Source organism: Suillus bovinus, assembly GCF_016758785.1.
Source record: "Suillus bovinus strain UH-Sbo-P2 chromosome Unknown EDB93scaffold_28, whole genome shotgun sequence".
NCBI lineage: Eukaryota > Fungi > Basidiomycota > Agaricomycetes > Boletales > Suillaceae > Suillus > Suillus bovinus.
In genome coordinates, this window is record NW_024542084.1 from 27,817 (window position 1) to 55,300 (window position 27,484).

Below are 27,484 nucleotides of genomic sequence, written 5' to 3' on the forward strand. Positions count from 1 at the left end.
GTACTGCGTACTATTACTGAGAAATGGGTCGCTCCGAGAGTTGGCTGCCAATAACAACTCACATGTGGCCAATATTGGAAGAGCAAGAGTCAGCTGTGACGCTTAAGAAGCGGACACACGTACTAGTCGTCTGGGTCATAGACTTAAGGCTCCAGCAGGGTAACTGGCCGAACTAAGTTACATTCGGTGGGGGAAAGATCAACTGCCCTACGAGTAGATATATGACGGTTTATATATATACTGTAGGGCAAGAATACTATCCAGGAATCAGATAGAACGAAAGTAAATGAGAAGGTAAAAAGAACATCACCAAAATTCCCCAATTCTGAACTTGCCTCATGCGGACACGGCCTGTTAATTATTTGGTTCGAGCTTGACCGAGTCGTACTTCCGATTTCAACAGCGATTGTAATTAAACTAGAGAATTGTATGCGAAATATGTTTGATCCAAGCTATCGTATCGTATGCGCCGAGAGGTAGTGATCGTAAGCTCATGAACACAAGTACAAGCATTGTAACACGTGAACAAATGTACGAAAGCATACCGAGTCTCATAAAAACTGTCATGAAAGCACTGATCAATGAGTCCATAATACATCCGCACGAGTGGCGATCCCGTGTCATCAATAGTAGGCCCGTGAAAGCAGGTAAAGCAAATGCGAAAAACGTCATTAGCGGTGAACATGTCGTCCCAATGGAAGCCACACGCCATAGTATCTGTTCTGTGTGTGGCAGAAAGACATTCCAGCCCAGACAATGTACCGCTCCAAACACCACCCCACTGAAACATCCGGCGACGAATGAGATCAAACTCGGGCTATATTTCGGGTCATCGAATCTAAATGGAAGCGGACGCACTAGTGATCGGCGTGTATGTGAACTTGTACGCAGCTAAATCAGAATAAGTCCTGCCAGGAATATTGATGACATACTAGTAGTAATTATTTTCCAAGTTGCCACATAGCGAAGGATCAGCCTCCGAGTTCCAATGAACAATATAAGGACGTCGTATGTCCTTCGGCTTCTTCCACCAAAAGGGGTAGGCAATGCAGGCCAGAGCGGCTACGCCTAGGGTGTCAATTTCGAGCAGCGTTACCGGGAGGCCCTGGGCAGTACGGGCGATGAGCTGGACGACAAACCACACCAGCTGGAGAATAGCAATGCATTTGTATAGCCCATCGCCCTTACTCCGGTCTTCGATTTCTGCCTCCGTAATGACAGGCATCTCCACGTATCCCTTGTAGACAAACTCCAGGAGTTCACTGGGTGTGAGAGTGGCCCGCGGCTCACCCTTGACGTACAGCACGAATCCACCCATCAATACGAAAAACCCGTGCGTCAGTGTCCATTCTGTGAATGGCACCAGTTTCGCGTTAGTTTTTTCAAGACAATTGAAGAGTCTGGGTATGTGGCTGACCGGTGCGTGGACTTCTGCTTGAATTAAGGATGTCACCAAGTGACATACCAGTGACTGCCCGCTCGCTCTGGCATATGGCTTGATCGTCGCTATGGGACTGGACGCGTCGAGCACCAAAGCCACGATTGAGATCCTCTGCAGCTCTCTGAGCATAATGAAACTGCGTTATGGCCCAGACGATCATGACTTCAGGTATGAACAACGCTACAACCATGAGGCATAGACGATAGAAAATAATGAGAACCACCCCATCGTTAACACCCGGAATGTTTGGATGTATGGCAGTCCATGTGCAGGCAAACAAAGTTAAGCCACAGCTCAAGAGAATGTCCCACAAGGTTCTGGTATCGGAGGGTGAGAAGTTGCTGGAATCAAGTGTATGGATATAGGTATCGTTGAGACTTGGGAGTGAAGCGCAAACAAACGGAACGCAGAAGAGGACAGCGTAAAGTACTAAGAGGGTCATCGAGTCGAGGGAACGTCAACTGCTCATTCTGCTCTCTTATGATGAGTGTAGCCACTTGTATTAATCCATGCACGAGGCATCAGTCTTCTCAGAACAAGCGGACTTTCAAAACAATATAGCTGACCTAGGTCGAATGCAAAACTTCTTCACATATTCCCGCTGCGGTTTATCGCTATAGGCTGACCCGCGTTTATCTAGGAGGTCGGAGATGGCTTTCGAGGTCTTGAGGGATTGGTTGAATATGCGGATGTGTGTTATGGGTACACAGTTGCGTGTCCATTTGAATGCGATGAGCCAGGGTTCTTTTCGAGTGAAATCGAGGATGTTGCCTCTGATTAGGAGGGGCTTTGGACCTGGGGGGTTGGTACGAGTGAGGCGGGAATATGCGAGGAGTGGGAGTTAGAGTACCTATCAAGGCCATTGACTGACTTCTATTCGATCCAAGCCTCAAGGCGACTTGTCACGCGTTATCACGCCTGAGGCCTGAGGCTTCGAACTTGTTTTAATTGGAAACCTTGGACCCAATTTTCTTAACATCAGATCCTCCCCCCACTGCTTCAACAACCGGAAAGGTGTGCTACATATACATATGCCACATTCCTTTGGTGCTGACTAGCAGTACGAGCGTCCCACAACGACACCAGAAACAGGCGTCGGACTTGGCTGCGGTGCGGCGGCATTTGGGGAGCGCATAGGCAGGGAAAGTCAGTGTTAGTGGAGGGCTCAGTTCGCCCCTCATCGTTCCCATGTCACCGGCTGTGGGGCTACCAGGCCCACAACCCTCGGGTAAGAAGGATGATTAACGGGATACCGTGACTGAGTACTGTGCTCTATTACTGAGAAATTTGAGTCGCCCGGAGAGTTGGCTGTCAATAACAACCAACATATTGGAAGAGTGCTCACGACCCTTTGGTAAGCAACATACAACTTGAAGTCGAACATTTACAATTAAGATCCATGGCACCTAAGCACAACGTGGTTCTGCCAACCGCTCTTAAAACACCTGCCATCCAGAAATTGACTAACAAGCGCGTCATTCTCGCTTCTGCAAGCCCAATCCAGTCGATCTCCCATGAGCACTTCGATATTCTTGACATGTTGACCCTTGCTCTGCTCCAAACAATTGTATATCATTCCTCGCAATACCGGTATCATATCTATCGTTTAGTCTCTAAGCTCTATCTAACCTTGCTTTTTTGTTTGTGCTTGTTTTCCTTTCAATTCCCGTTAGTATGTGGGGAGGGGCAGCCACGTCAAAAAAAGTGTGACATTATGTAAGCGAATATCGTCCGAATACATGGTCAACAAAATCACAGGAGGGTAAAGGTATATACGACGGTGATATACAAAGCACAATAGGTGCGCGGAAGTACCAAGATTATGTTTTGGAACATTGTAAGCATTATATGAGTATTGAAAGTCCAGAATGACCTTACTACAAGCCTTCTTCGTCATCAGAGTCCCCCATTGCACACTGTGCATCCTCCTGTTGCCCATCCATCACATTCTCGTCCTGGATCTTGGGTCTGACCCCACCACAGACATACCGGCCCACAGCAGCTGTCAAAATAGCCTTCTTTTGCGGTCCATTCTTCCCTTTCAGACGCTTGGCTGCAGGCACTTCCATGTCAAACTGACGATGCCACCGAATCTGCAAGTCGACGTCGACGACACGCATCTTCGCAATTTCATCTGGCGTTACACGAGGTACAACAGCTGCGAGTTTGGCTGATGATGCTTCACGATGTTTCTTCCTCTTCGCATTAATCTCGCGGTTCTGGTGTACCACCTAGTTATCATATTTCACCTGTGCAAGTCGGCGTTTCTTCTCCTCTGTGTAGTGGCGAGAGCATTTTGAGTTGTCTGCACTTGCAAGGATGCTTCGGTCATGGATGCTCGTGCTTCATCCAAATGTGACTGGAGTTTGTTGGTGCGAGATTTTGTACGTTCGTGACATCGTTTCTTGTTCCTATAGCGGCTCTGGGAGGTATTCTTGCGCTTCTTCTCTCGTTCGAGCTGTGTATTTGATATTGTAGATGCAGAGGAAGAAGTTGTCGCCAGAGGAGCAATATTCTCCTTGTTTTGTGCATGTTGGTAAGTTGTGTGGGACTTCATCAGTGCAGTGACTTGCATCTGAGCTGCAGAGCGCTTCTTGGATGGTTTACAATGATTGTACTTGGAGCATTTTGACATTACTGGCCTACAGGGTGTCTTGGAGTTTGCAATGTGACGCGTCGCGTCGCGTCAACGTCGCTTACTAATCACGTTCTCCGTGCACTCAAAGACTTTCCACCAGCATCATACCACATCACACGGTAAAGGAGGTTATCATCGGGATGACAATTAAACGACTTGCTGGTTGTATTCTAGGTAGAGTTTAATGAAAATTCCCGTGTCCAAATGCTTCTATCGAGAGTGTGAGCTATCAGAAGCGCGTCCTTTTAAAATCAGTTACCAAGAATACAATCAACCAGTCAATCCACGCCTATGTCTTGTCATAACCCTTGTCTCAAAATCCTGTTTTCAAGCTGCAACGTGTGATATATTTCTTGACCGTTTGTTATGGCACACACCCGCAACAGGTAATCACAGTCGGAGCTTGAATTTGACTGAGCGTTGCCCCTCCCCATAGTATGCCCTTCGCCTCATAGCACTCTACCCTTAGGATTGATCACGCCATTAACACGACATTCGTAACTACGTTCTCTGCGCTAATACATATCCATGTGCAAGACCCAAACAGCGCCAAGTACTTGCCCTCTGAACTGTTTCTTTGAAGTGTGGGGGTATACACACGGCTCGCAATGTCTAAGCTTCAAGCATCGGTCGGAGTCCTTTTTCAAGCACGTAAATATTACATTTTCTAATTCGCACAAGGCGAATGACGTTCTCAATCACGAGGCGTAGACTAGGCATGCGTTACATGGCAGGAGCCTCGCCTCTAAATTCAGCTCTGTTCCTTCTGTGGCTGTATCACTCTCAACAAAGCGCGCCAGTAACTGTCAAAAAAAAATCAGAATTGTGTAAGAAGTTTGCGCGGTAAGTTATGAGTCAATTTATACCATTCAGATTCATGTGAACGCTCTGACACTTCAACGATAGATGACTGGAAGACAGAAAATACAGATGTCTTCCTTAGACTGGGTTTTGGCGGTCCGAGAACAGATAACACCACGGGGGAATCAATACGTGCAGCTTGCACCTATTGCTCAGTTGCCAAATGAGATTCTTCTCAACATATTTCGTCAAGGCACTGGAGAAGCCCCTAGCACAAGTAACTCCCTTCCATTCGAGTTGGCCGTTTCTGGAGTGTGCAGGGCTTGGCGCCACCTTGCCCTCTTACCAGAGTTTTGGACCAACGTATTCATCACATCCAAGACACTACCGGCACATCTCTTGTTATACCTTAGGCGGTCATCACGTCATCTCATCACCGCCACGTTTTGTCATTGGCCATTTATTAAGCGTCGCCGAATTCATCTGTCGAGCGAGGCGTTTCTTCCTGACATTCTTAATATCCTTTGTTCCAAGGCTTGGCGGCTACGCAGCCTAAGAGTTTGGAATATCTCTGATTCGGATCTTTTGACAATCTCGTCAAGGCTCGCCGATGCATTCGCTCCCGCCCTCACAGAAGTCTCAATCCAAGCAAATCCAACACTCTCGCAGGTGTACCATCGGATCTATAGTAAACTTCAAGTTCCATTCCTACACAACAACTGTGCGCCATCTTTGTCCTCGTTGGAAATAGATCACTTCAACATGCAAACGTACGCTGTGCCTTCTGGTTGGTTCTTCAGCTTGCGATCGCTGAGGTCCTTGACTGTGCGAACGGACGACTTTTTTTCACGCCCGCTGACTGGCGAGGACCTGCGGCTACTTTTGCTATCGGCCAATGCACTAGAACACCTCGCATTTTATGGTCCAGTTGTTGATTGGGACGATGATGATGAAGAGGGTGACAGTATCAGTGCACTCTGTTTACGAACGCTGATAATCCATTGCGAACCGTCCTGTTACCGATATCATTTTACTCTACTCTCCGCCTTACATGCACCGCTTCTCGAACATCTCGAGATCCCATGGCAAGACGATGTGGGTGTGGAGGATAGGCCAGAGGAGCTAACGGAATGCTTCTTCCGAAGTCAAGGGGAACCAAAATTTCCACGTGTAAAACGACTTCGGCTGCATGATAGCACGGCTGAAGGATGGCTACCTGCTGCACCATTCATCAGGGCATTTCCGAACGTGGAGGAGCTTGTACTAGGAGCAGCGGATGTGATGTATATCTCGTCTGCGTTGCTGAATTTGGTGATACCCAACACCGACACCAAACGTGGGACTCTTGCACCTGGTGCTTGGCCTCGTGTCAAGACTATTTTGTTGGATGGCTTGACAGTGAAGTCATGGAAGCGATGCGCTGGACCTCTCAGACGGTGGATGCGTGCCGGGGGACACGAAGGTCCGCTCGTCACGATACTGAACTTCTGTCCAGGCGAGATTGTCGACAGGGCACCCAGGGGCTGTAAAACTGCCCATATCAATGCCCATGTGCTCAAAATACTACAGATGGGGTCTCGTGTAGGTAGCGCTTACAAGTTAGCGGCGGAAAAAGGTATCTGGTACTTTTGTTAGATTGTTTCCCAAATCTCGGATGCACAATGTAAAACCACATAGCTGCGAACATTTGCATTTTATCGATTATCAGCTGTACCTTGCATGAACTTATTGCGGCTGCGGGCTATGTGGACAGTTTTGGAACTATCGCTGTTAACCCGCCTTGTAGTAAGCTCGAAAGTTTCAACCGACATGCTTTTCACAGTTGTTCGGCGCTGGCTCTCCAAGGTAATTGTTTTTCAGTTAGTTTGATTCCCTGCCGGTGCGCTAACCTTGTTGCAGAAAAACTACCGACAGCACTTCAGTTAACATTGCCAGGCCACTGGTATATCCGTGATATGCGTGCAAATACACTTACCGTGTTGCGACGTGGCGTAACTCTTTTGAAGCGAAAGTGTCGGTTCCTGCCTTCTGTTACTTTCATTGCGTTAGTGGTTTTTTGGAGATGCGCACTTACTCAAAATGACGCTCGAAGCAGTGTGCCAAAGTTGACTATACCTTGTTGATAGATCTCACGGCTCATTTTACTTGTACACTATGCCGATGTTCCGCAGCAACGTCGAGGAGTGAAAATTCCACTTGGCACGCGGCCTATTTTGGTGCACATTGAAAAATCAAATGTCCAGTGTTACCCCTAACATATCTTGCTCTGGACCAGCTCAGTGACGATACCAGTTGTAGAGAAGTACGTCCATCACTCTAGTGACAATCCTTCATCTCACTAATATTTCACACTCACTAGTAAATCAATAGCGCGAAGAAGGAGAATGACGCAGTGCTCCTTTTCATCGCTCCCTGCAGAGACAGTGTGTAGCATTCTCAAGGCTGTTCTAGACGACATTGTCCAAGATGACATGATGGTAACTCCCGAACCGGAGCATCAGCTGCTGGCAGGAGGTCTGACGTTCCCTCACACCATGGCGTCAGTCTGCAAACGCTGGCGAGATATCGTATCTTCTACCCCTGAGCTGTGGACTCGGATCTTTTGGATGATAGACGTACTATACGACGAGGGCCGTCATCCCATCAAGTCACAACTGGAGAAGTCGGGCAGCTATCCTGTTCATCTAACCATAATCAACTCGTGGAGTCACAGCCACGGAATCCGTGTTATTTTACACCACATTGAACCGTATCTTCAACGACTCAAGAGCCTTAGAATGGCTAACTTCTACGAGGCACACCACCGACCATACTTGGACACGCTGATAGGATATGCGCCCCAGCTCGAGAGTTTACACTTGACAGACGGGAAACATGTTCATCATTGCACCGACTCAAAATCACGTTTGAAACTTGACTGTCCCGCTCTCAGAATCTTTCGCATCGACAGAATTGTAGCTTGCAACCTCAATCACCGGTGGTTGAAGAACAATTTGACTCATGTTGAGCTCGTGACCATTTCATGCGGACCTGATAGCCATGACCAGACATATGGCCCGCAGGCGGTGAAGCTTTGTCAAGCGTTGGAGGCAATTCCACGCCAAATACCTTGTCTTACCCTCGACAACCTGCGACTCTCGCATTCATGTTTGCCATCCATACACCAAGCCGGCGTCGGCATCGGGGCAGAGCAAGTGATTTTGCGCATAAGCATCGACGCTTTGGCTGCCATCGATGACGGTTGTCAGACAATCGTTATCGAACAATGTAATTCTGTCCATGATCTTCAAAGTATATCGTTACCCTCCTCATCAAAATCACTGGTGTTGGACGGGTGCAGTAGCAAAGAACCGCGGCGGGTACCCGATGCCCGTACGTGGGATGGCGATACAGTCACCATCACGAACAGTCACTCATCCTGCATAGAGATCATCCTACACCTCCTTGGCGCACCTTTCAATGATCATACTTGTTACCTGTGGCGCCATGTCACCACTCTCAAGCTTGTAGCCAACGGCGATTCCGTCCTGGACTTGCCGCTGACTTTACTGAAAGCGATGATCGGCAGCAGGAAGGAGGCTACGGGGAAGAATAGTTTGTCAGGGAAGAATGACGAGGGTAACGTGGAATTAGAAAGTGTGCGTCCGCTCATGGTGTTCCATGTACATGGGGGACAACATCTGTCATGCATGGAGAGAGCGTGGTTTAAGGAACGGGTGACTGACTTCGTATGGGACTACAAGAGGGAGGTGAGGAGTGGTTTGTATGCAGGGAACCTCATGTAGTAAGGTTATTGATGTTCGTGCTGACGATCACTAGCAATACTGCGTGTTCAATATCTATGTCTGTTTCCAGGTTCTCCACTGCATAATCAAACAGCAGCGACAACCTATTGCGCCCTTCGTTAATTGATCCGGCGCCCGCCTTGCATAAGTACTCAGGAACATGGACTTCGTTGTGTCTTCCTTTAGTGCGCGCGAGGCTTCGAATTCTAGACTTGCCACGATCAAGATGGGAGATTCACCTGTCGTCTATCATTGTCCAATTATAGAGTCTCGAAGGATTCAACATCCTCCCTATTTACGACAATTTATATCGCAAGAAAGTCCTCATCGTCCTCAACGAGGATATCTAAGAGCTTGAAAAATGACGCCCCAGGAAAACCCATGACGTTGTAAAAATCGCCGTCAATCTTGCGAATGAGCAAGTTGCCACGACCCTGTCATCAATGTTAATATCGCATTATGCACAAGTTCTAAAAGACCGACTTGAACTGCAAAGCCTCCTGCCCGATCTAGGCCTTCTTCACTGTCCACGTACGCCTTAAGTACATGGTCTGGATTGTCCCCGAAGAACACCAATGTCCGCTCATCTATAGATCTGTGCGCGCAAAGTCAATTCGGTCAATGGAGCGCGCTCAAAGAAGAAAAACCCTACTTGATCTCATATCCAGGAGCGCTCAAGATAGGATACACTAAACCAGTGATTAGGACAACAGGATAATGCCAAAAAAATCGTAGTTTTTACATACCAAGCGAAACGCCCGTTACGACCTCACAAACGCTGCCATTCAGGTCCATCAGCATGCGCATATTATCCTCTTTCGAGGATGGTTTTTCGAGGAGTTCTTGCCGCACACCTGTCTCCATCTCAATTGTCGTCGATGGTAGGGCATGAGTGAAGACGACGGTATCCGCTGATAGGATGTTAGTTCGCTTAGATGGCCACTTTCCAGAGGGTACATACCACTGATGACGAGATCCGGTGGGTCGTCTGGCGCGTCTGTCTTGTGCAAGTCGGTGAGATATAGGTGGAATTGAAAGCAGCGAACGTACCAGTAATCTTTGATATACCTCTACTGCTTTTTGGGTCGCGGTGGAAACGGGATATTCGTGGATATCCTCGAAGGAAGAGATAGGAAGATCCTCAGCAAACGTCGATGGTACAACTTCGGGTGCTAAGCCCTGTCTACATGCCATCTAGAGGTCGACTTAAAGAGATACTAGGTTGAGCTCGTACCAGGGTTTGTAGTATCTCCTTTCTCCTTGGGCTTGCAGAAGCGAGAATGACGCGCTTGTTAGTCAATTTCTGGATGGCAGGTGTTTTAAGAGCGGTTGGCAGAACGACGTTGTGCTTAGGTGCCATGGATCTTAATTGTAAATGTTCGACTTCAAGTTGTATGTTGCTTATCAAAGGGTCGTGAGCACTCTTCCAATGGACCAATTAATATGTTAGTTGTTATTGACACCCAACTCTCCGGGCAACTCAAATTTCTCAGTAACTTATAGAACACAGTACTCAGTCACGGTATCCCGTTAATCATCCTTCTTACCCGAGGGTTGTGGGCCTGGTAGCCCCACAGCCGATGACATGGGAACGATGAGGGACGAACTGAGCCCTCCACTAACACTGACTTCCTCTGGCTATGCCCTTCCCCACACTTGATGGTGACCCAAACGCCGCCGCGCCACAGCCAAGTCCGACATCTGTTTCTGGTGTCGTTGTGGGACGCTCGTACTGCTAGTCAGCAGCAAAGGAATGTGACATATGTATGCGTAGGCACACCTTTCCGGTTGTTGAAGCAGTGGGGGGAGGATCTGATGTTAAGAAAATTGGATCCAAGGTTTCCAATTAAAACAAGTTCGAAGCCTCAGGCCTCAGGCGTGATAACGCGTGACAAGTCGCCTTGAGGCTTGGATCGAATAGAAGTCAGTCAATGGCCTTGATAGGTACTCTACCTCCCACTCCTCGCATATTCCCGCCTCACTCGTACCAACCCCCCAGGTCCAAAGCCCCTCCTAATCAGAGGCAGCATCCTCGATTTCACTCGAAAAGAACCCTGGCTCATCGCATTCAAATGGACACGCAACTGTGTACCCATAACACACATCCGCATCTTCAACCAATCCCTCAATACCCCAAAAGCCATCTCCGACCTCCTAGATAAACGCGGGTCAGCCTATAGCGATAAACCGCAGCGGGAATATGTGAAGAAGTTTTGCATTCGGCCCAGCTGACGCCTCGTGCATGGATTAATACACGTGGCTACACCCATCATAAGAGAGCAGAATGAGCAGTTGACGTTCCCTCGACTCGATGACCCTCTTAGTACTTTACGCTGTCCTCTTCTGCGTTCCGTTTGTTTGCGCTTCACTCCCAAGTCTCAACGATACCTATATCCATACACTTGATTCCAGCAACTTCTCACCCTCCGATACCAGAACCTTGTGGGACATTCTCTTGAGCTGTGGCTTAACTTTGTTTGCCTGCACATGGACTGCCATACATCCAAACATTCCGGGTGTTAACGATGGGGTGGTTCTCATTATTTTCTATCGTCTATGCCTCATGGTTGTAGCGTTGTTCATCCCTGAATTCATGACCATCTGGGCCATGGCGCAGTTTCACTATGCTCAGAGAGCTGCAATGGATTTCAATCGTGGCTTTGGTGCTCAACGCGCCCAGTCCCATAGCGACGATCAAGCCATATGCCAGAGCGAGCGGGCAGTCACTGGTATGTCACTTGGTGACATCCTTAATTCAAGCAGAAGTCCACGCACCGGTCAGCCGCATACCCAGACTCTTCAATTGTCTTGAAAAAACTAACGCTAAACTGGTGCAATTCACAGAATGGACACTGACGCACGGGTTCTTCGCATTGATGGGTGGATTCGTGCTGTACGTCAAGGGTGAGCCGCGGGCCACTCTTACACCCAGTGAACTCCGGGAGTTTGTCTACAAGGGATACGTGGAGATGCCTGTCATTACGGAGGCAGAAATCGAAGACCGGAGTAAGGGCGATGGGCTATACAAATGCATTGCTATTCTCCAGCTGGTGTGGTTTGTCGTCCAGCTCATCGCCCGTACTGCCCAGGGCCTCCCGGTAACGCTGCTCGAAATTGACACCCTAGGCGTAGCCGCTCTGGCCTGCATTGCCTACCCCTTTTGGTGGAAGAAGCCGAAGGACATACGACGTCCTTATATTGTTCATTGGAACTCGGAAGGCTGATCCTTCGCTATGTGACAACTTGGAAAATAATTACTACTAGTATGTCATCAATATTCCTGGCAGGACTTATTCTGATTTAGCTGCGTACAAGTTCACATACACGCCGATCACTAGTGCGTCCGCTTCCATTTAGATTCGATGACCCGAAATATAGCCCGAGTTTGATCTCATTCGTCGCCGGATGTTTCAGTGGGGTGGTGTTTGGAGCGGTACATTGTCTGGGATGGAATGTCTTTCTGACACACACAGAGCAGATACTATGGCGTGTGGCTTCCATTGGGACGACATGTTCACCGCTGATGACGTTTTTCGCATTTGCTTTTCCTGCTTTCACGGGCATACTAATGATGACACGGGATCGCTACACGTGCGGATATATTATGGACTCATTGATCAGTGCTTTCGCGACAGTTTTCACGAGACTCGGCATGCTTTCGTACATTTGTTCACGTGTTACAATGCTTGTACTTGTGTTCATGAGCTTACGATCACTACCTCTCGGCGCATACGATACGGTAGCTTGGATCAAACATATTTACTTTGGTTCTATCTGATTCCATAGTATTCTTGCCCTACAGTATATAAACTGTCGTATATCTACTCGTAAGCAGTTGATCTTTCCCCCGCCGAATGTAACTTAGTTCGGCCAGTTACTCTGCTGGAGCCTTAGACATTGCGAGCCGTGTGTATACATACTCTCACACTTCAAAGAAACAGTTCAGAGGGCAAGTACTTTGCGCTGTTTGGGTCTTGCACATGTATGTGTATTGGCGCAGAGAACGTAGTTATGAATGTCGTGTTAATGGTGTGAACAATCCTAAGGGTAGAGTGCTATGAGGCGAAGGGCATAACGGGAGGAAATTGAAAGGAGAACAAGCACAAACCAAAAAGCAAGGTTAGATAGAGCTCAGAGACTAAACGATAGATATGATACCGGTATTGCGAGGAATGATATACAACTGTTTGGAGCAGAGCAAGGGTCAACATGTCAAGAATATCGAAGTGCTCATGGGAGATCAACTGGATAGGTACCAGGATTAACGCCTCCGCATTGTTTTTCCTACTTTGCGCAAAACGGCTGTACACAGCACGAAAGAGAACACGATCAAGTAGGATAGCCGAAACTCGGGTAAAATGCGCGGTTGTACGAGGGAAAAGCTCAGCCTTTGAGAACGTGTTGCCTTTACTTCTGGACGAGGGTGTGCACCAGGATGAGAGTAGGGATACAACCATCCCAATGTACGAGCAATGATTGAGCGTGCGAATGATCTCAAACCAAGACGGTAACCGGAGAAGACGATGTCGTCCGGAGCAGGGAATGAATCATGAGTACAAGAATGGTTTATGGGTCGATGTTCATTGAGTAGCTCCTGAGCTTCTTCAGGACGAAGGCGAGCGTGGCTGAAACTTTCCTGGGTCACGACCTGTGCTTCGATGACTTCCAGACGTGCTTGGAAGGCTTCAAGCTGTGCTCGAGTAGACGCAATGGATGCTTCAAGTATTGCAAAGACAGTATCATCATCGGAAGGTGCTGCAACTTGGTCGGGCGCAAGGAAGATGCCTTCGGGTGACTCGACTGCATCAAGGATGCTCACTACCTCCCCTGGATCTGAATTGGCCTGAGGTACGTTGTCCACAGGTATGCTGTCTGACACATTGTCCATCTTGTCGGAACCTCCGGTAAATATCGCAGTCACGATTCGCTTCTGAGTGTTAGCTCGACCGTTTCCAAGGTCACTGAACTTGCCGAGGCTGCATTCTGCTAAAGACCCATTTGAGTCGGGATTAATTTCGACCGCCGCCGCCGCCGCCACGCTCGGAGATGTAGATGCCAAAGGCAAAGGGGCAGGCGCACTAACGGAGATCCGCTTGACGGTCTCTCCCAACCCATAGTCCTCTTCCCAAGCACGTGCACCTTTTATAGGACCAGAGGACGTCAAGAGCTCCTCAATAGTCGGTTCGTCCCTTATATCCTTGAGTGATGTGTATGGAGGTGGCGGGGTGATTAGATTGATCGTCGAATTTGAAAGGGCAGGCGGCACGGGTGATTCAGCGGATGGAATATCACTGTCACTATCGGCATCACTGCCACTCATAGAGCCTTCACTCCCGCTGACGGCACCTCTTTCACGCTCCCAAGTATCAACAAGACCCTTAACCTGTCCACGTCTCCTGACTCGCATACGTGCAAGGTCTCTGTACCTCTGCGCGGATGATTCTGAGACAGAGTTGGAGCGATTCAAAGTTACGGCTGGGGATGACGCAAAGTCCCCATCAGCTCCTATGGAGGCAGATGGCGGGAGAATTAAATCCACCGATGAAGTGGAGAAATTATACAGATCGCAGTTGAAAGGCGAATTAGAGCTGCGTACGGATCGCGTGTAAACACCTTTTGAGCGCGCAGATATGTCTTTAGAATGGTATGAGTCCATCCATATGCGACCACGGAGAACATCTGCGCGCAAGGCACGGGAAGCCTCGAGCAGATAGAGTCGCTGACTAGGTGTCAGAGACAGGCTATAAGCACACGATAGTCGTCAGATAATCCTTCGTATTGGGATAATACCTGATGGCATGAACGTACAACTTACCTTGCAAGGTCAGCGTCAGTCAATCTCAAGAAATTTCTACCGGTAAAATTTTGTTCTTTGATCACACGAATGAGATGTCCTTGATCTTCGGTGCTCAGCTGGCTGCCCACCTGGAGTGAAGTGGCAAGATGTAAAGCGAGGTCGTCAGTGGACCAGTGCTTGGGGTTGCGAGGTAGCTTATCATTGTCCTCCGTAACATCATTGTTATTAAGAACAGGTACACTTGCAGAGGGTGGTAGCGTGTCTGCACGCTTCAGTCTGCGAGAAGGCGTTGCGTCGTCACTGAGAGATAAAGATGCACGTGTTAGAGGGGTGGAATGAAAAGAGAGGGGGACAGGCAACGGAGAAGGTCCAGGGATTTCATTGACGCTCACACCTTCAACAGACGAAAGGGAAAACGCGTAACCATGCCTCGGGCGAGTTGGCGACGGAGGAACATAATGATGTTTGACTGAGGGTGATGAGTGCGGCGATGAGTTCGAACGTGAAAGAACAGCAGAGGACGTCGTCTTGATTGCATACGGATGTGCATTTGGTAAGATTGTAGGGTGCTTCTTGGTCGGTACCGCCGCTCTTGGTGGACTAGAAGACGCAGTCGTGTTCATCGTGGACGACGACGACGGTGTCTGAACAAATTCCTCACAAACAAACGTGAGAGTCCTCAAATTGATTTGATGACTTACTCAAGTCAGACTCGGCCCTCACTACTACCGTAAAAATTACTACTGCCATTAATTTCATTTTTTTCCAGCTACTTTGTCACCAATGAGAGAGAGCTAGCTCGTAGGACCAACTCGGAGTCGAGGGACTGATACTAGTCTGAGCAGAACTGGAACGATGTCGTGGATGATGCGGACGATGGCACCCAACTTCAAGTAAATCCTTGACTGAAGCTCAAGAGAGTCCGATCATGATCAATGGATGAAATCACAGAGGCAACATACGACATATGATCACTTTCTCAACAAAGACACTAGCACTGGCGGTGAGTAATTTATGAGCGTCGAGTGGTCGAATCGAACATATGCTCTGGCAGTAGCGTACGCAAAAGCAAAAGCATCTAACCACCAAGTCTTAGATGCAAGTTGTTCCATTCGAGATCATGGTCTCCTGGAAATCGGATGTCACAGACTCAGCTCGAGTGCGTTGTTTATATTTCCATTCAATGATATAGCTAACTTACCTGATGCTAGAGTCGTTCCTACGATGAAGGTTGTTGTGTCATCCGCATGCCTCGCAATCTTCCCCCTCGTGTACATGTGCTATGATGCGGCTATTTTGGTCATTTTTATCAAGAAGGGCCCCTGCCAGGCATACTTCCCATGTATTGATATCCTCCATCAATGCATGACTTTATAACTCCGAGCTTAACGAGAACATAAAAGCCCAATCCCGACACTTCGGAGACTATCACTTGGACATGTGAATTGTACAAAAATTGCTTCACATTCTGCATTCTCCTCCTGGCGTGTAGCTTGGCAGTCCCGGCCTCCGATTCCTTACCAAACCTTCTTCACGGAGTGGCTGTAAAAGGCTGCATAACAGCGCGTGCGACTTGATTCCATCAAAGGCGCATACGAACAAGTCAATGATATCGAAACTCTATCTCCGTAGCATGTAAAAGTGGCCAGGGACTATGATGGTCTAATCCCGCCGATTTCAACGCCCACCTATTGAAAGCTCGAACCGGGAATTCAAACTTCATCACCGCATGGAGTCCATAGAGCCCATGTGCTCTTACTACAGACACAGGGACACTGAATCTGATATGCCAGCATGCGCAGTCTGTTTGATCATGACGGCAAGTTTGGTTGCTATGCTTTGATTTTTTTTGTTAGTCACTTTCGCCTTGGCTTTGATTACTATTTCACTGATGCCAACTCGTCGGCTCTTTCTCTGATGGAAGGCTACTCAGGAAACGCAGCAGGGGACGCTGATCAGCACATATGAAAATCAAATACCGCAAGGACGAGGGTGTGATGACAACAACCCCATCTCGCACTTACAGATGGGTTCCGTACCTGACTGTCTAGACTCCAGAAGCATCCCGCGGCTGTGCATTGGATCAAATGCAATACGGGCAGTCGGAGAGCAGACACTGTTAATGAACTATACCATTTGTGCAATTATTTCGTGGTCGTACCTTGAAGTGGTGGTTAGGCACGTTAACGGTATGTCTCATCCTTGCCCTCTCACCTCTTGTCAGTCGTCAGACATGTGGTATTGTTCATCAGACACTTGAACTGGAAGTAAAGTGTACAAAACATGAATGACATTCAGAATCCATCAATGTTCCACAGCTGTAAATTATATAGCAGGGTATATGTATATGCACGCAGGGTATCTCTCAATCGGGAACATTACCCAGCTCCGTGCACGTGCATGGTGATGCTCCAAGGATTGATCAAAGTCTAAAGTGAATCAGTTATGATATATATATTATCAGTCGCTCAGAACATACCCTATCGCTATCATGAGAACGAACCCAACAGTAGCAACGACCTAGACGTGCATTTTGTCAAATGAGCATGGGCGTTGGATCTAAGATATACCACGTACGAGGGTGGCGACAATACTAGCGGGCACGCCGTTCTTCAAGAAGTCCATATTAGAGAGATAAAGACGTCCGAGGTCATCCTCTTGGGCGGCACTGGTCATTCAGAATGCGTCAGGTTCAACTCGCAGTGGTCGTGTGATGGACATACGCGGTTTGATTAGGAAACCCAGAGACGGGCATACCCATTCCAACAGAGCAGAGAAGACCAGTCATAAAAATAAGTAGATTTGCATGATCGCCAGGTAGGGTTTCTCCAACCTCTTTCGCGATGGGAACCAACAGCACGCTTGCGATCGTATGGCTGATAAATGTCGATACGATCTGGAAAAAGTATGAGTGAACTGCGAACACCACAAAATGTGACCACAAACCAAGACGACTGGTGAGAGGACAAGAACGACAGTGTACAAGGAAAGACCCTCGAGTAGGCGATGGATTACCCTATCCATAGTCACCATCAAGCCACTAGACGTAACACCCTTGCCAAGAGCGATTCCACCCATTGCGAGGAAAACAATTGTCCAAGCGAATTGTTCAAAGTCGTCCTAGAGCACGTAGGTTAGTATGAATAATGCCAATTTATTCACCACGCACCTTATTCAGCACACCAGTGGCAAAAAAGGCGGCGATCGGGATAATAGCAATGATACCCATGTCTCCCACAAGACCCTCGATTTTGTGCTCAAAACACCAGAGAACAATCGTGAATAAGCAGACAAACGTGACCCAATACTGCTTGAGGGTGAAGGACTCCCTTGTTGGGCGGATAGTTCGTATCTCGATCTCTCCTTCCCCGTCAGGCGAACGAGCAGGGCGGTACATCACGAGTAATAGTAGCCAGATGAGCAAGATAGAGATTACGGACACCGGAAGTGCCACAGCAAACCAACTCGCCCAATCAAGTTTAGGATCCATCGCCGCGAGGGCGATGAGATTCTGTGGAGACGATATCGGGGAGCTCTGACCACCTATGTTGGCGGCCAAAGCGATAGCAAGCTGTTGGGGACATGAGTGGTGGATCCCGTATATGGTAAACAACAAACTATTAGCGCTGGCGCAAAAGCCGAACCAGGAGGCAACGTTCTCAGAATCGGCTGAAAACAATAAAAATTAGACAACTGTTGCTGCAGGCGCGGAACGCATATTATTTACTCGGATAAGAGTGAAGCACAGTGTTGGAGCTGCAACATTACTGAAACACGTTAACAGCATGTGAGTAACGGAAATATATGTAACCTACCTGATCCACATGCTCGCAAAACAGGAAACACCCATGAAGGCAAGAAGCACGGAACTGGGTCTTGAACCCGCAAAACTCAAGACTCTCGTGATTAAAATCCGATCTATGTTGCTTTTGCTCAGGGCCGAAGAGATCGTGAATCCTCCGATCAAAAGCATGATTGTGGGCGAGAACATAACAGAGAATATATACCTGGGTCCATGTACTGAGTATTTCGAAGAAGGTAAATTCGAACAGCTTACTTTGTTGCATCAGGCGTTGACAAAGCAGTGTCATTGTCATCACGTATGACTCGTAGGCATACCAACAGGAGAGGGACGCAAATCGACGTCACGAACAGGGGTATTGCCTAAAAGTCGAGAATAAGTAAAAAGCGGAAGCTGGAGGACATTGCGCACCTCTGTCGCCCACAATATGGTACTGAATACAAGGACGGCAAAACACTTATTAGCCTCTTCACCAGCAACAACGTCCATCTTCAATAAAGCGATGAAAACAGCTAGCGCAAGGGTGAGCGACACCCTCTTCTTTGTCAATTTCAGACTTCCGAGAGGAGTTGGGATATCAATAAGGCTACTTTCTTCCTGTTGTACCAGCGTAGCGCCCACGAGAACACCTAAACCGTTGACAGTACCGTGTCGCTGCTGCCCGATCATTTGACGCCAGACTGTATTCCGCTCCCATGCAATATTTTCGCGCTGGTACAACTTCAGCTGCTGCTGTGCTACTGACTTGTCTCCATTTGTCACACATTTGGTATAGAGATCGGTGAGTCGGGCGATGGCATCCGACATTCTGGCTTTCGACTCTTCTGTAAACGGTGTGGAGGTCTTGACCACTTCGTCCATATAACGGTCTTTGAGCTGAAGGGAGCGATAAGCTATGAATGAACGAGGTACGATAAAATGGTATATACTTCGCTATACGTTACTTTGTCATACCTGCAGAAACCCCTTCAACGAATATTACGCGAACCAGATAGGACTAACTCACTTTTTTAGAATCTTGCGAAAGCCAGAGTAATTGACCTCCACATAAGACCTCAGCGAGGAAAAAGTGACGTAAAGATTGGTGATTTTTCGCTTAAAGAGTAACCGAGTATCCAAGGCATAGCTGCCCTTGGCGGTCCAGATGGTGTCTCCAGCGGATGTTGTGCTATCCTTCATAGTTCTCATCCGGCTAGCCAAGCTACGAGCTCTTGCCGTCGGTGACATGCTGGTGTTTGCACGACGCGAACCGGATACAACCTGCGAGGCTGATCGTGGATGCGGAGCAAGGGATAAGATACTTGCATCTAGATCACCCGCTTCGCTGGAAGAGACGCTAAAGCGGCGATTCGGAGGTTCCTCGCGAATAGAACCTGTTCAATCAGTATTTGCTGTACATGACAAGATACTACAAGGCAGACCTGTTGCAAAACGCGTTCCATAGCCGACGGAGCTCGATTTGCGGCGCCTGCGTCGGGGCCTTTTGCCATAGTCATCTGATCGGGTTAACATGTTGTATTCATCTTCCTCTTCGTCGTCTTCTTCTTCTTCATCTTCATCTTCATCCATATAGCTGAGCCCTGCCTCAAGTCCAGCCTCGTCTTGCTGCGTGATAGATTGCTCCAACGCCGCGAGTTCATTCAAAAGCTCTTGTTCCTGCGCTTCATAAAACTTCACAATCTTCTGCAGCTCTTTGTCAAGCAGTGGCTTGAATAGTTTGTCCGCACCAAACGTCATACTGTGGTCGACAAGGGTTGTCTGTTCATTGGCCTCCAAGTCATGATAAGACGATTCTATACCATCCGGCTCTTGTTGTCGCTTCTCCAGCTGATAAATGTATCGCTTGAGGACATCATAGCTTTAAGATACATTAAGAACATTTGCGTTTGGATACGAGGGACCAAACGTACGCGATGTATTCCTCCCACCAATCTGCGACAGCATTGAATTTTAACGCCGAGCTAGCAGATCCTCACCAAACTGTTGATTTATAATCTGAGAACGGTGCACACCTGAATTTCATCGCAAATGCCTGAAGAGACACGCCACTCAAGGTCGAGGGCGCGAGTGACCTAAGCGGGATTTCTTCTGGCTCCGTTGATGTAGATGGCCCACTTCTACGCTGGCCCAAAACCCAGTGTCCAGACACTGTGGCTAGAACTTAGATAGCCGCTAACGGTGAGTTTAGTCAAAGCTAGGTGTCACGTTGGTGCCCGAGTGGTTGTACAGATACACACTCCAAAAATGGTAACATTGTCGCGTAAGCGGCAATTCCCGTTCAACAGCGCAATGCACGCTCGAGCTTCGTGCATTCCATGTGTATGCTAAGCCCACACGTTGACCATCCACACCTTTATCCTCCACGCGCGCATGGCGCCAAATTCCAGTATCACCAAGTATGAGCGCGTTTGAGCATACAGATTCTCTGCAGTACTGAGCTCCTGAGGTCTATCACTGAAACTCAAATGTCGAACCAGGTATCCGAACAACTTGCTCCGATGCCCTCACTCGGTATGATCCCGATTGGCGGAACAAAAATCAGTGCGTGCTTCTTCAGGTGACGGTACAGAAGTGACAAAAAAAGCTCATCGCCGAGCTTCGAAACCCTGAATTATCCCAAGAGCTGAGGTAGCGAAAACCATTGCAGTTGCATTGTGCTTTGACGTGTTCTCTTCTGCATGCACTTGAAAACTTCAGTCGAATTGACGCATTCGGACCATAGATCTCTTGATCTATGCCTTGCTTCATCATACCCAACTTCCTTCGCCTTTATCTTACGCGATAATTTCTGCCAATGTCCGCTGTCTCCTTTGAGATGGTCTGGCCTCATGTCTCACTACTCTCAGTGATCAGTTGATAATGGGGCAATGATTGCTATGATCAATTAACATCTTGCGCCTAGACTCTGGTAGTCATGCCGGCACCTTCCGCCCAGATGTCGATTCCTTTTTTGTTGGTGAAGCTGTTGGAAAAAAGTGTTTCATGATTGCATGTAAACTGAGCAACCACAGCTAACAATTTGGCCAATTCCGTGATTCAGTAGCACCGCGACTTGGCTTCAAAACATGAATTAAAAGGCGAGGTGAAAACTCCTATCATCACATCTCTCCTGTCTCAGAACCAGTTGGGTGGGCGTTTCTGACCACACAAAATAGGCACTATCAATATGCTGAGAATCTCAATGTACAGTATTTCAACTGATATCTCTCATAGCGGAGCTAACACCCATCGCGCGTCTAGCAATTGATCTCGAGGCACATCTAGTCCATTTTCTCTACACGGCATGATCGAATTTATAGACCTTCGAGAATATAACCGACGCGACTAATCCAGAGGCGTAGATCTCCAATCGTCTTTCCATGGTCCGTGAGTGCGCAGGCGCAGGCGGTGCATCTCGAAGCATGTGATCAAACTTCCTAAGCATATTGCAATCAGGGACTCACTTTCCCGCATGCCAATTCTCCCTGACTCCCTGAGCCAAGCCAATGAAGCAAGACATCTTAGTCGTGTTTCACGCATGTTCGACGGTTCTAACTTGGGTGAGCCATATTTTTATCCAACATACCGCTCAGCTCTAATCAGCCTTCTCAGGCGATCCACTTCAGGCTACAGAATTGCCCAACTGTCGTCGCACCGCAGTAGCACTGCGGTCCCTGACACAACGTCAAACCGGCCTTCCTAATCCACGCTTTTGAAATAGCACCCTGCACACGAATAATCCCGGCGTTTTTGCGTTTATGTCTCCTCTTTTGTTTCCTCCTGTGAATGTAGTTTCCCCACTAAGACCCCTGTTGCTCCCGCTTCGGCCGCCACACACCAGCTTGTGTTCTAATTCGCAACCGTGACATTTGCCTGGGCAACCAGAAATCTGGTATCGGACTCAGGTCCTTCAGGTTACGAGCTCAGAATTTGACAGCCGCGAAAAGCCCGCTGCTTACGCGCTTGCTTTCTGTCATCGATGCGGCCACTAAAAAATTTCGTATTGTTCCTTCGATACCACACAGTCTCCTTTTTTTGGATCTAAATACCCATGATCCAGCAAGTGAGTGATCGTGGAGAATAAGAAGATTAAGATAGATTAAGATGTGTCATCCAGGTCGATGTCTCGACCCCGTGAATCTGTCATGTCTATTTCATTGCGTTCGGATGGTGTTCCCGATAAGGTTTCTTCTTCAACATGCAACATCTTCACAGATGAAGTTCCGACATCAGAATGTTCAGCCCCCCGAGACCCACGTTGGAATCGGACGTGGCATCCAAACCTAATAGTTGAGCCTTTGTTCGCTCGCACTGAATGAAGCTGAAAAAGGAGTCCAAAACCGTGCATCCTATCAAAGTAAAATTATTATACGTGACCCTGGTATATTACAACTAAAATCAATGCAGCTTGAATCCATGCAACGATAGCAAACATGACAGTATAAAATCAAATACGGAAGATGATTAAGGCCGACAGTGCGGACGAACGTGAATATGTACGACCATGAGGGAATGAGAAACATGAATGAATCGATATCAAACGCACTACCACGGACGATGTGGCCCTCGTACTGACGAATCAGATTCAGCCTCGTCATCATCGCAAGAATGGCGACAGGCGGATAGCCGAGGGTCAACCCCAGCAGTTGACTTGCGGCTGTACCTCTGCGCATCAGGAGGCGATGGCAGCCGCGATGTGTCATAGCCCGGGTACACGCGCTGTTTCCCGGGTGACAACTGGTCAACATGTCTCGATCTATACGACGAGACTTCCACAGAACGTGGTGTGGTAGGCGATACAGGAGACGCGCCATCAACGGAACTTCCATCGTGAGATGAATGATAGCTCTGGCTGAGCTCTGGCGAATGTGGCGCTCGATATGAACTTGAAGTTTCCGCGCACAAGGGCCCATCCAAGGAGGAACGATGTGTGCCTGATGATCCGCGTTTCGGCCACGAACTTGGCGGATAGGCTTGTGGTACTCTGATAGAAAAAAAAGGGTCATCATTATTGTGAGTGATGCAGGTACGAAAAATAATTACCGCTGATGTGATGTAGACACTGATCTTTGCCTTGGCCACTGAGTAACCTCGTGTTTGGTATCCGCGGCATACTCATCATTCATCTTTAAACGTTCCAGCACAGCTGCAGAGTCGTGCGTGGAAATCCCTCGCAAGTCTTCTAGCGCAGAGATGGGAGGCAGTGCATATGATGTGGTGTTGATATGCCTAGGAGGAGCCAAAGGTTGGATCGGAGGCAGCACGATTTGGTCCCCCGGAAACTTGCCATTTCGACTATCATGGTGCATATCCTGTAGGGAAATTGAAGGAATATCTAGCGAAACGGAGTCACTAGTCGCAAGAGAGGGTTTGCGAGTAGGCAAAGACGGTTGAGCAGGGTAAGGTGAATACCGCGACCGGGCTGAGCGCTCACGCATGATCGGGGATGCAGAAGAGGAAATATGCAGGGGCAGACTTGTGGGCTGCGGATGGGAGTAAGATGACGGGTCTCTGTACATCATCGATGGAAGGGAAGCGGGCTGTCCTTGGGGCAGATAGTGCGCTGATGGATTGGTATGGGCACTTGGCCCAGGGATGGCCCATGATGATTGCGAATCGCGAGGAACAGGTGGCGCAGGCGCGACTACTTGGTTGTTCCGGCGCGATCGCCTCCGGCCGGATGCATTGGATACCACTTGACCATAACCTGGTTGGTCTGGGGAGAGGCATGTGCTTGGGAATGTGGGCCTATTAAAAATGAGTCAGCTGTCGTAGGATAGCAGTGCGCGAAAAAAAATGTACCCGAAAAGCGGTACCAGATCTTCACGGATTGGCCAACCCACTCTGAAACCCAAATCAAATAGTGTTCGTAGGTATGGAGCTCGCAAACTTACCGTCGTGAAAGCCGGAGAGCAACCTAATATGGAGTGAGCAGTGCTTTATATAGGAAGCGGGAACGCTCACCTCGTAAGGCATCCATGTTCCTTGAATTTTTAAATATCCTCCCCGCACGCGGCGGATAACGGGGGCCAAGTCAGGCTGTGAATCGATCATTTTCACGATGTCGGCTTTGTTGCATGTGAGAGAGAGGTTTGAGGCGGAGTACCATGGCATACTCACCCTTTGAATTACCAAGCGCTGAGAGAGGTAAATAAATGGATGAGCATGTGAGTGTGAAAGTCTCACCTTTCCAAATGCCCGTCCAGAGAATGTAACCATCATCGATGTCCATCATAATCCATTGACCGTTTAGCGGGTATTCATATACAGGACTAAGAAGATGAGGGTTGTTGTGTGAGAGAAGAGAGAAGGGGTGCTTACATGTAACCTCTTGGGTCATTGCTTGTGATATAGCGACCTTTGCTGACCTGGTGGTTTGGACTTGCGTACGGACGAAATCGGGGACCTTGCTGTGGGATTGAGGGAGAAGATGCCATGAAGGATGAAGGTAAGAGAAAGAGATGGGGAAAGGCAGATAATTTTGAAAGAGTTATAAGTTATGTCTGAGTCAGAATTGAATTGATGGAAGTGATGATAATATTGGCCACGTCGTCTCTAGTATCTGCCATCGACGCTAGTAGTTGACATATATACCTAGATAGCATTACATGAATGCCGTATATAGACCTGTTACATGCGTTGAACCGGCCCAAGCAATCTCGCGAGGCACGCTTCCCCGACGGCAACCCTCGGCACCGGCAAGTTCAAAAAAACGATCATTAACTAAATTTAGAATCAGAACCTTCTCGAGAAAGAATTCTTCTACATAGTAATAAACCTTGACGAGTGGCTTTCAAGACACGCGCAGCCGTCGCCTATCAGGAGGAAACGGCACACGCATGCACTCAGCTTGTCAACTAAACGGCCGCATCAGGCACATTTGACGAAAAGACAACCGAACAAGGTTTGCACACTATCCCGGCAGAAGCATTCACCCATGATTTTCATGGAGACACTGCGGACAAATAACCCCAATTTTGGATGCAATGAGCGTTCGAGAGGTACTCTGATCCATGCGACACTCGCGTCATGTTTGACCAGTGACTCACATGGACAGCTGCCCACGAGTTCAACCAGGCCGCCATCAGAATCCCACATCAACCGCTCCATCTTCGAGACACCCTTTTCTATTTATTTTTACATAAAAATGAGCCCACCCTCGGAAACGTACTACATAATCCCCGACTATTCCTATTTCAATATAAAATTATGCTGACAAATGATTCGATTGGACCTGAATCAATGAATGCTCCCTCGGTCGAGGTTACTCCTCATCTCGTTATGAGAACAATATATCCTTATTTGGAAGCGAGCTTCGATCAGCTCATGGGTGCCTCAGAAGGGCGAAGCGTCGATCACAAATTGGTAAACCTCGATTGCCTCGAAACCTTCCGGATTCATATTTGAGATCCAGCGAGACCAGGCGAAACCCCGGAACAACGACCCGGCATCCTGGCAATTGCCTTCGGTACCGAAAACACACGCAAAAATAAGCGTGACATAGGCACAGTCGCATGACACTACTCCTCATACAGACACTTTTTCACGTCGACTACCATCAACTCGTCATAAACTCGTCCCAATATACATCACAACCAACACAGGTTACATCTATTTACAATCTAGTAAGGTCCACCCCCATGGCCATATCCCTTGGCAGCAAAGTTCCGCAGTGCACGCCGTGCCTCATCTCCACCTCCTTTGCTTCGTAGTATAAATCACGTTGCTAAACTTGAATCCGTTGAACTGGCTCGCAGCGCATATAGTGTATGCGCCCATGTCGTCAAAGCCAAGCCAATCCCCAATTTGAAGCGCACTTGGCAATTCAACTGCCTTGCACACGCAGTCAATAGAGTCACACGTCGGCCCCCATACGCTGCACAGTGACAAAGGCTCCGAAGGAGAGATGTGGAACGATCCGTTAAGGGAAAGCACGTAGGGGTTCACGGTCTGGTGATCAAACATGATGCAGTTGAACGCTCCATACACGCCGTCATTGATGTAGTCTGCTCCACCACCGTAAGTTTACTGACAGTATGAGAAACTTATCCACGTACACATGACACTTGGTTCATCCAAACTTGGCTTCGGATCCAAGGGCTCAGCAGAACCCTCAATCTTTGGCGCCCTGCGTGCAATGATGTTCGCAGCAAGACTGAATGCTCTGGACACATAAAAACGTCCAGGCTCAGCGATTAGCCTGATACCTTTTCGGTCAGGAAAGTATTGATTAATGGCGTCGGATAAAACAGATGCAGCAGCTTCAAATCGTGCATCTTCAAAGCCACCGCCGACATCTAGCAAGCTGAATTGATAACCAACTTGAGATCCCATGATGAAAGCGTCCCGGGCGCGCCTAACGGCATCTCCGTAGATAGTTGGGTCATAGCAGCCACTTCCAACGTGGAAGCTGACCCCAATCACGTCTAGCCCGAGCTCTTTAGCCTTCGACAAGAGGCTGGGAACCACCTCAAGGGGTGCCCCAAATTTGATACCGAACCGGCAGATACTTTTGGAATCATCCGCGAGAATACGAACGATGAGTTTGGCACCCGGGTGTGCACGAGCGATTTTGTACAACTCATCGTCATTGTCGAACGTCATAGTGTTAACACCGGCTCTTGCAGCGCTCCGCACGAAAGACGTTGCTTTACAAGGGTTGGCGAAGATGATCCTCGATGGATCGACGCCGCCGACGTTGAGTACCTGGGAAATTTCCCCGTTGGATGCGCAGTCAAAGCCAGCCCCCAAAGCAGCGAGAAGCCTTATGACGTATGGATCCGGGTTACACTTGACCGCTATGGACTTGGTCAGAAGTTTACAGGAACGATCCCAGGCGGGCTACAGACCGTAATGTGGGACGATCTCTGGGAGATTCTTCATCCATCGCTCATGTTGGCGATAGACTTGGCTGAGATCAGCCACGAAAAAGGCGCTTTCGGCGTCAACTTCGTTGGCCCCAGCCCGCATAGCGGCATCTATGATGCCCTTGCGAAGATGCATTTCGGGGTGTCCCCTAAACAGCGGGGGAAGAGAAGAAAAAATTTTGTCATCATCTAGCCGATTCTCTCCTGGGATGTCATTGGTTGCGATGTCAACGAGAGGTGACAGGTCCTGGACCAGGGGGTCGAAAGAGGCGTCTGAATTTCCTGGTAAATTTTGGAAGTTGCTTGAAATGAAGTGGTCGAGTGGGTTCAGAGCAGAAAGAATTTCAACCTGAGACATCGGAAGATGGTCCGCG

General features: G+C 48.4%; 10 protein-coding genes across 10 annotated transcripts; 3 read left to right on the forward strand and 7 right to left on the reverse strand.

Moving 5' to 3' along the window:
- Window positions 1-118: 118 nt before the first annotated feature.
- On the reverse strand, window positions 119-2,175 carry EDB93DRAFT_399494 (uncharacterized protein). The gene is made up of 5 exons (XM_041456262.1): window positions 2,008-2,175; window positions 1,418-1,937; window positions 933-1,350; window positions 432-880; window positions 119-282 (listed from the first exon to the last, which is right to left on the reverse strand). The coding sequence occupies exons 2-5, from the start codon at window positions 1,881-1,883 to the stop codon at window positions 257-259; spliced, it is 1,359 nt and encodes a 452-aa protein (XP_041307608.1). The 5' UTR covers window positions 1,884-1,937; window positions 2,008-2,175; the 3' UTR covers window positions 119-256.
- Window positions 2,176-3,318: 1,143 nt separating this feature from the next.
- Window positions 3,319-4,076, reverse strand: EDB93DRAFT_1250429 (uncharacterized protein; the record flags this gene model as incomplete). The annotated part of the gene is made up of 2 exons (XM_041453013.1): window positions 3,319-3,672; window positions 3,753-4,076. The coding sequence occupies 2 exons, from the start codon at window positions 4,074-4,076 to the stop codon at window positions 3,319-3,321; spliced, it is 678 nt and encodes a 225-aa protein (XP_041307609.1).
- A 420-nt stretch (window positions 4,077-4,496) lies between these two features.
- On the forward strand, window positions 4,497-6,545 carry EDB93DRAFT_399757 (uncharacterized protein). Its single transcript, XM_041456267.1, has 3 exons — window positions 4,497-4,708; window positions 4,761-4,922; window positions 4,986-6,545. Exon 3 carries the CDS (start codon window positions 4,986-4,988, stop codon window positions 6,513-6,515), a length of 1,530 nt encoding a protein of 509 aa, XP_041307610.1. The 5' UTR covers window positions 4,497-4,708; window positions 4,761-4,922; the 3' UTR covers window positions 6,516-6,545.
- Window positions 6,546-7,105: 560 nt separating this feature from the next.
- On the forward strand, window positions 7,106-8,745 carry EDB93DRAFT_399704 (uncharacterized protein). Its single transcript, XM_041456266.1, has 2 exons — window positions 7,106-7,182; window positions 7,240-8,745. Exon 2 carries the CDS (start codon window positions 7,265-7,267, stop codon window positions 8,663-8,665), a length of 1,401 nt encoding a protein of 466 aa, XP_041307611.1. The 5' UTR covers window positions 7,106-7,182; window positions 7,240-7,264; the 3' UTR covers window positions 8,666-8,745.
- Window positions 8,746-8,785: 40 nt separating this feature from the next.
- Window positions 8,786-10,108, reverse strand: EDB93DRAFT_399674 (Maf Ham1). The gene is made up of 7 exons (XM_041456265.1): window positions 9,900-10,108; window positions 9,716-9,844; window positions 9,627-9,666; window positions 9,412-9,576; window positions 9,318-9,354; window positions 9,149-9,260; window positions 8,786-9,099 (listed from the first exon to the last, which is right to left on the reverse strand). Exons 1-7 carry the CDS (start codon window positions 10,023-10,025, stop codon window positions 8,971-8,973), a joined length of 738 nt encoding a protein of 245 aa, XP_041307612.1. The 5' UTR covers window positions 10,026-10,108; the 3' UTR covers window positions 8,786-8,970.
- An 868-nt stretch (window positions 10,109-10,976) lies between these two features.
- EDB93DRAFT_1103997 (uncharacterized protein) lies at window positions 10,977-11,889 on the forward strand (the record flags this gene model as incomplete). Its single annotated transcript, XM_041447371.1, has 2 exons — window positions 10,977-11,394; window positions 11,510-11,889. The coding sequence occupies 2 exons, from the start codon at window positions 10,977-10,979 to the stop codon at window positions 11,887-11,889; spliced, it is 798 nt and encodes a 265-aa protein (XP_041307613.1).
- Window positions 11,890-12,631: 742 nt separating this feature from the next.
- Window positions 12,632-15,120, reverse strand: EDB93DRAFT_1328425 (uncharacterized protein). The gene is made up of 2 exons (XM_041455119.1): window positions 14,481-15,120; window positions 12,632-14,406 (listed from the first exon to the last, which is right to left on the reverse strand). The coding sequence occupies exons 1-2, from the start codon at window positions 15,083-15,085 to the stop codon at window positions 12,927-12,929; spliced, it is 2,085 nt and encodes a 694-aa protein (XP_041307614.1). The 5' UTR covers window positions 15,086-15,120; the 3' UTR covers window positions 12,632-12,926.
- Window positions 15,121-16,922: 1,802 nt separating this feature from the next.
- EDB93DRAFT_1226450 (SPX domain-containing protein) lies at window positions 16,923-20,480 on the reverse strand (the record flags this gene model as incomplete). The annotated part of the gene is made up of 15 exons (XM_041451222.1): window positions 20,277-20,480; window positions 20,175-20,225; window positions 19,686-20,122; window positions 19,271-19,637; window positions 19,194-19,218; window positions 18,676-19,140; window positions 18,520-18,626; window positions 18,278-18,469; window positions 18,190-18,229; window positions 18,081-18,131; window positions 17,632-18,033; window positions 17,409-17,582; window positions 17,186-17,358; window positions 17,040-17,130; window positions 16,923-16,982 (listed from the first exon to the last, which is right to left on the reverse strand). Exons 1-15 carry the CDS (start codon window positions 20,285-20,287, stop codon window positions 16,923-16,925), a joined length of 2,646 nt encoding a protein of 881 aa, XP_041307615.1. The 5' UTR covers window positions 20,288-20,480.
- A 2,078-nt stretch (window positions 20,481-22,558) lies between these two features.
- On the reverse strand, window positions 22,559-24,888 carry EDB93DRAFT_1146250 (uncharacterized protein). The gene is made up of 8 exons (XM_041449491.1): window positions 24,565-24,888; window positions 24,430-24,515; window positions 24,364-24,381; window positions 24,208-24,311; window positions 24,138-24,160; window positions 24,046-24,087; window positions 23,287-23,991; window positions 22,559-23,227 (listed from the first exon to the last, which is right to left on the reverse strand). Exons 1-8 carry the CDS (start codon window positions 24,678-24,680, stop codon window positions 22,789-22,791), a joined length of 1,533 nt encoding a protein of 510 aa, XP_041307616.1. The 5' UTR covers window positions 24,681-24,888; the 3' UTR covers window positions 22,559-22,788.
- Window positions 24,889-25,660: 772 nt separating this feature from the next.
- Window positions 25,661-27,468, reverse strand: EDB93DRAFT_1281522 (pyridoxal-dependent decarboxylase; the record flags this gene model as incomplete). Its single annotated transcript, XM_041454452.1, has 3 exons — window positions 25,661-26,249; window positions 26,301-27,041; window positions 27,093-27,468. 3 exons carry the CDS (start codon window positions 27,466-27,468, stop codon window positions 25,930-25,932), a joined length of 1,437 nt encoding a protein of 478 aa, XP_041307617.1. The 3' UTR covers window positions 25,661-25,929.
- Between the last annotated feature and the right edge of the window lie 16 nt (window positions 27,469-27,484).

Excerpts from the sequence above, each read along its gene's own strand:
- EDB93DRAFT_399674 (XM_041456265.1), bottom strand. The coding sequence starts at position 10,025 with ATGGCACCTAAGCACAACGTCGTTCTGCCAACCGCTCTTAAAACACCT. Across the intron at positions 9,845-9,899 it reads AGGAGATACTACAAACCCTG|GGCTTAGCACCCGAAGTTGT; the intron begins GTACGAGCTCAA and ends GCATGTAGACAG. Across the intron at positions 9,100-9,148 it reads CAGGAGGCTTTGCAGTTCAA|GGTCGTGGCAACTTGCTCAT; the intron begins GTCGGTCTTTTA and ends CATTGATGACAG.
- EDB93DRAFT_399757 (XM_041456267.1), top strand. The coding sequence starts at position 4,986 with ATGACTGGAAGACAGAAAATACAGATGTCTTCCTTAGACTGGGTTTTG.
- EDB93DRAFT_1328425 (XM_041455119.1), bottom strand. The coding sequence starts at position 15,085 with ATGAACACGACTGCGTCTTCTAGTCCACCAAGAGCGGCGGTACCGACC. Across the intron at positions 14,407-14,480 it reads ACTGACGCTGACCTTGCAAG|CCTGTCTCTGACACCTAGTC; the intron begins GTAAGTTGTACG and ends GTGTGCTTATAG.
- EDB93DRAFT_399494 (XM_041456262.1), bottom strand. The coding sequence starts at position 1,883 with ATGACCCTCTTAGTACTTTACGCTGTCCTCTTCTGCGTTCCGTTTGTT. Across the intron at positions 1,351-1,417 it reads AAGCAGAAGTCCACGCACCG|AATGGACACTGACGCACGGG; the intron begins GTCAGCCACATA and ends TGCCATTCACAG. Across the intron at positions 881-932 it reads TTGGAAAATAATTACTACTA|TTCACATACACGCCGATCAC; the intron begins GTATGTCATCAA and ends GCTGCGTACAAG.
- EDB93DRAFT_1146250 (XM_041449491.1), bottom strand. The coding sequence starts at position 24,680 with ATGGCATCTTCTCCCTCAATCCCACAGCAAGGTCCCCGATTTCGTCCG. Across the intron at positions 24,516-24,564 it reads AATGACCCAAGAGGTTACAT|TCCTGTATATGAATACCCGC; the intron begins GTAAGCACCCCT and ends TCATCTTCTTAG. Across the intron at positions 24,161-24,207 it reads GAACATGGATGCCTTACGAG|GTTGCTCTCCGGCTTTCACG; the intron begins GTGAGCGTTCCC and ends ACTCCATATTAG.
- EDB93DRAFT_399704 (XM_041456266.1), top strand. The coding sequence starts at position 7,265 with ATGACGCAGTGCTCCTTTTCATCGCTCCCTGCAGAGACAGTGTGTAGC.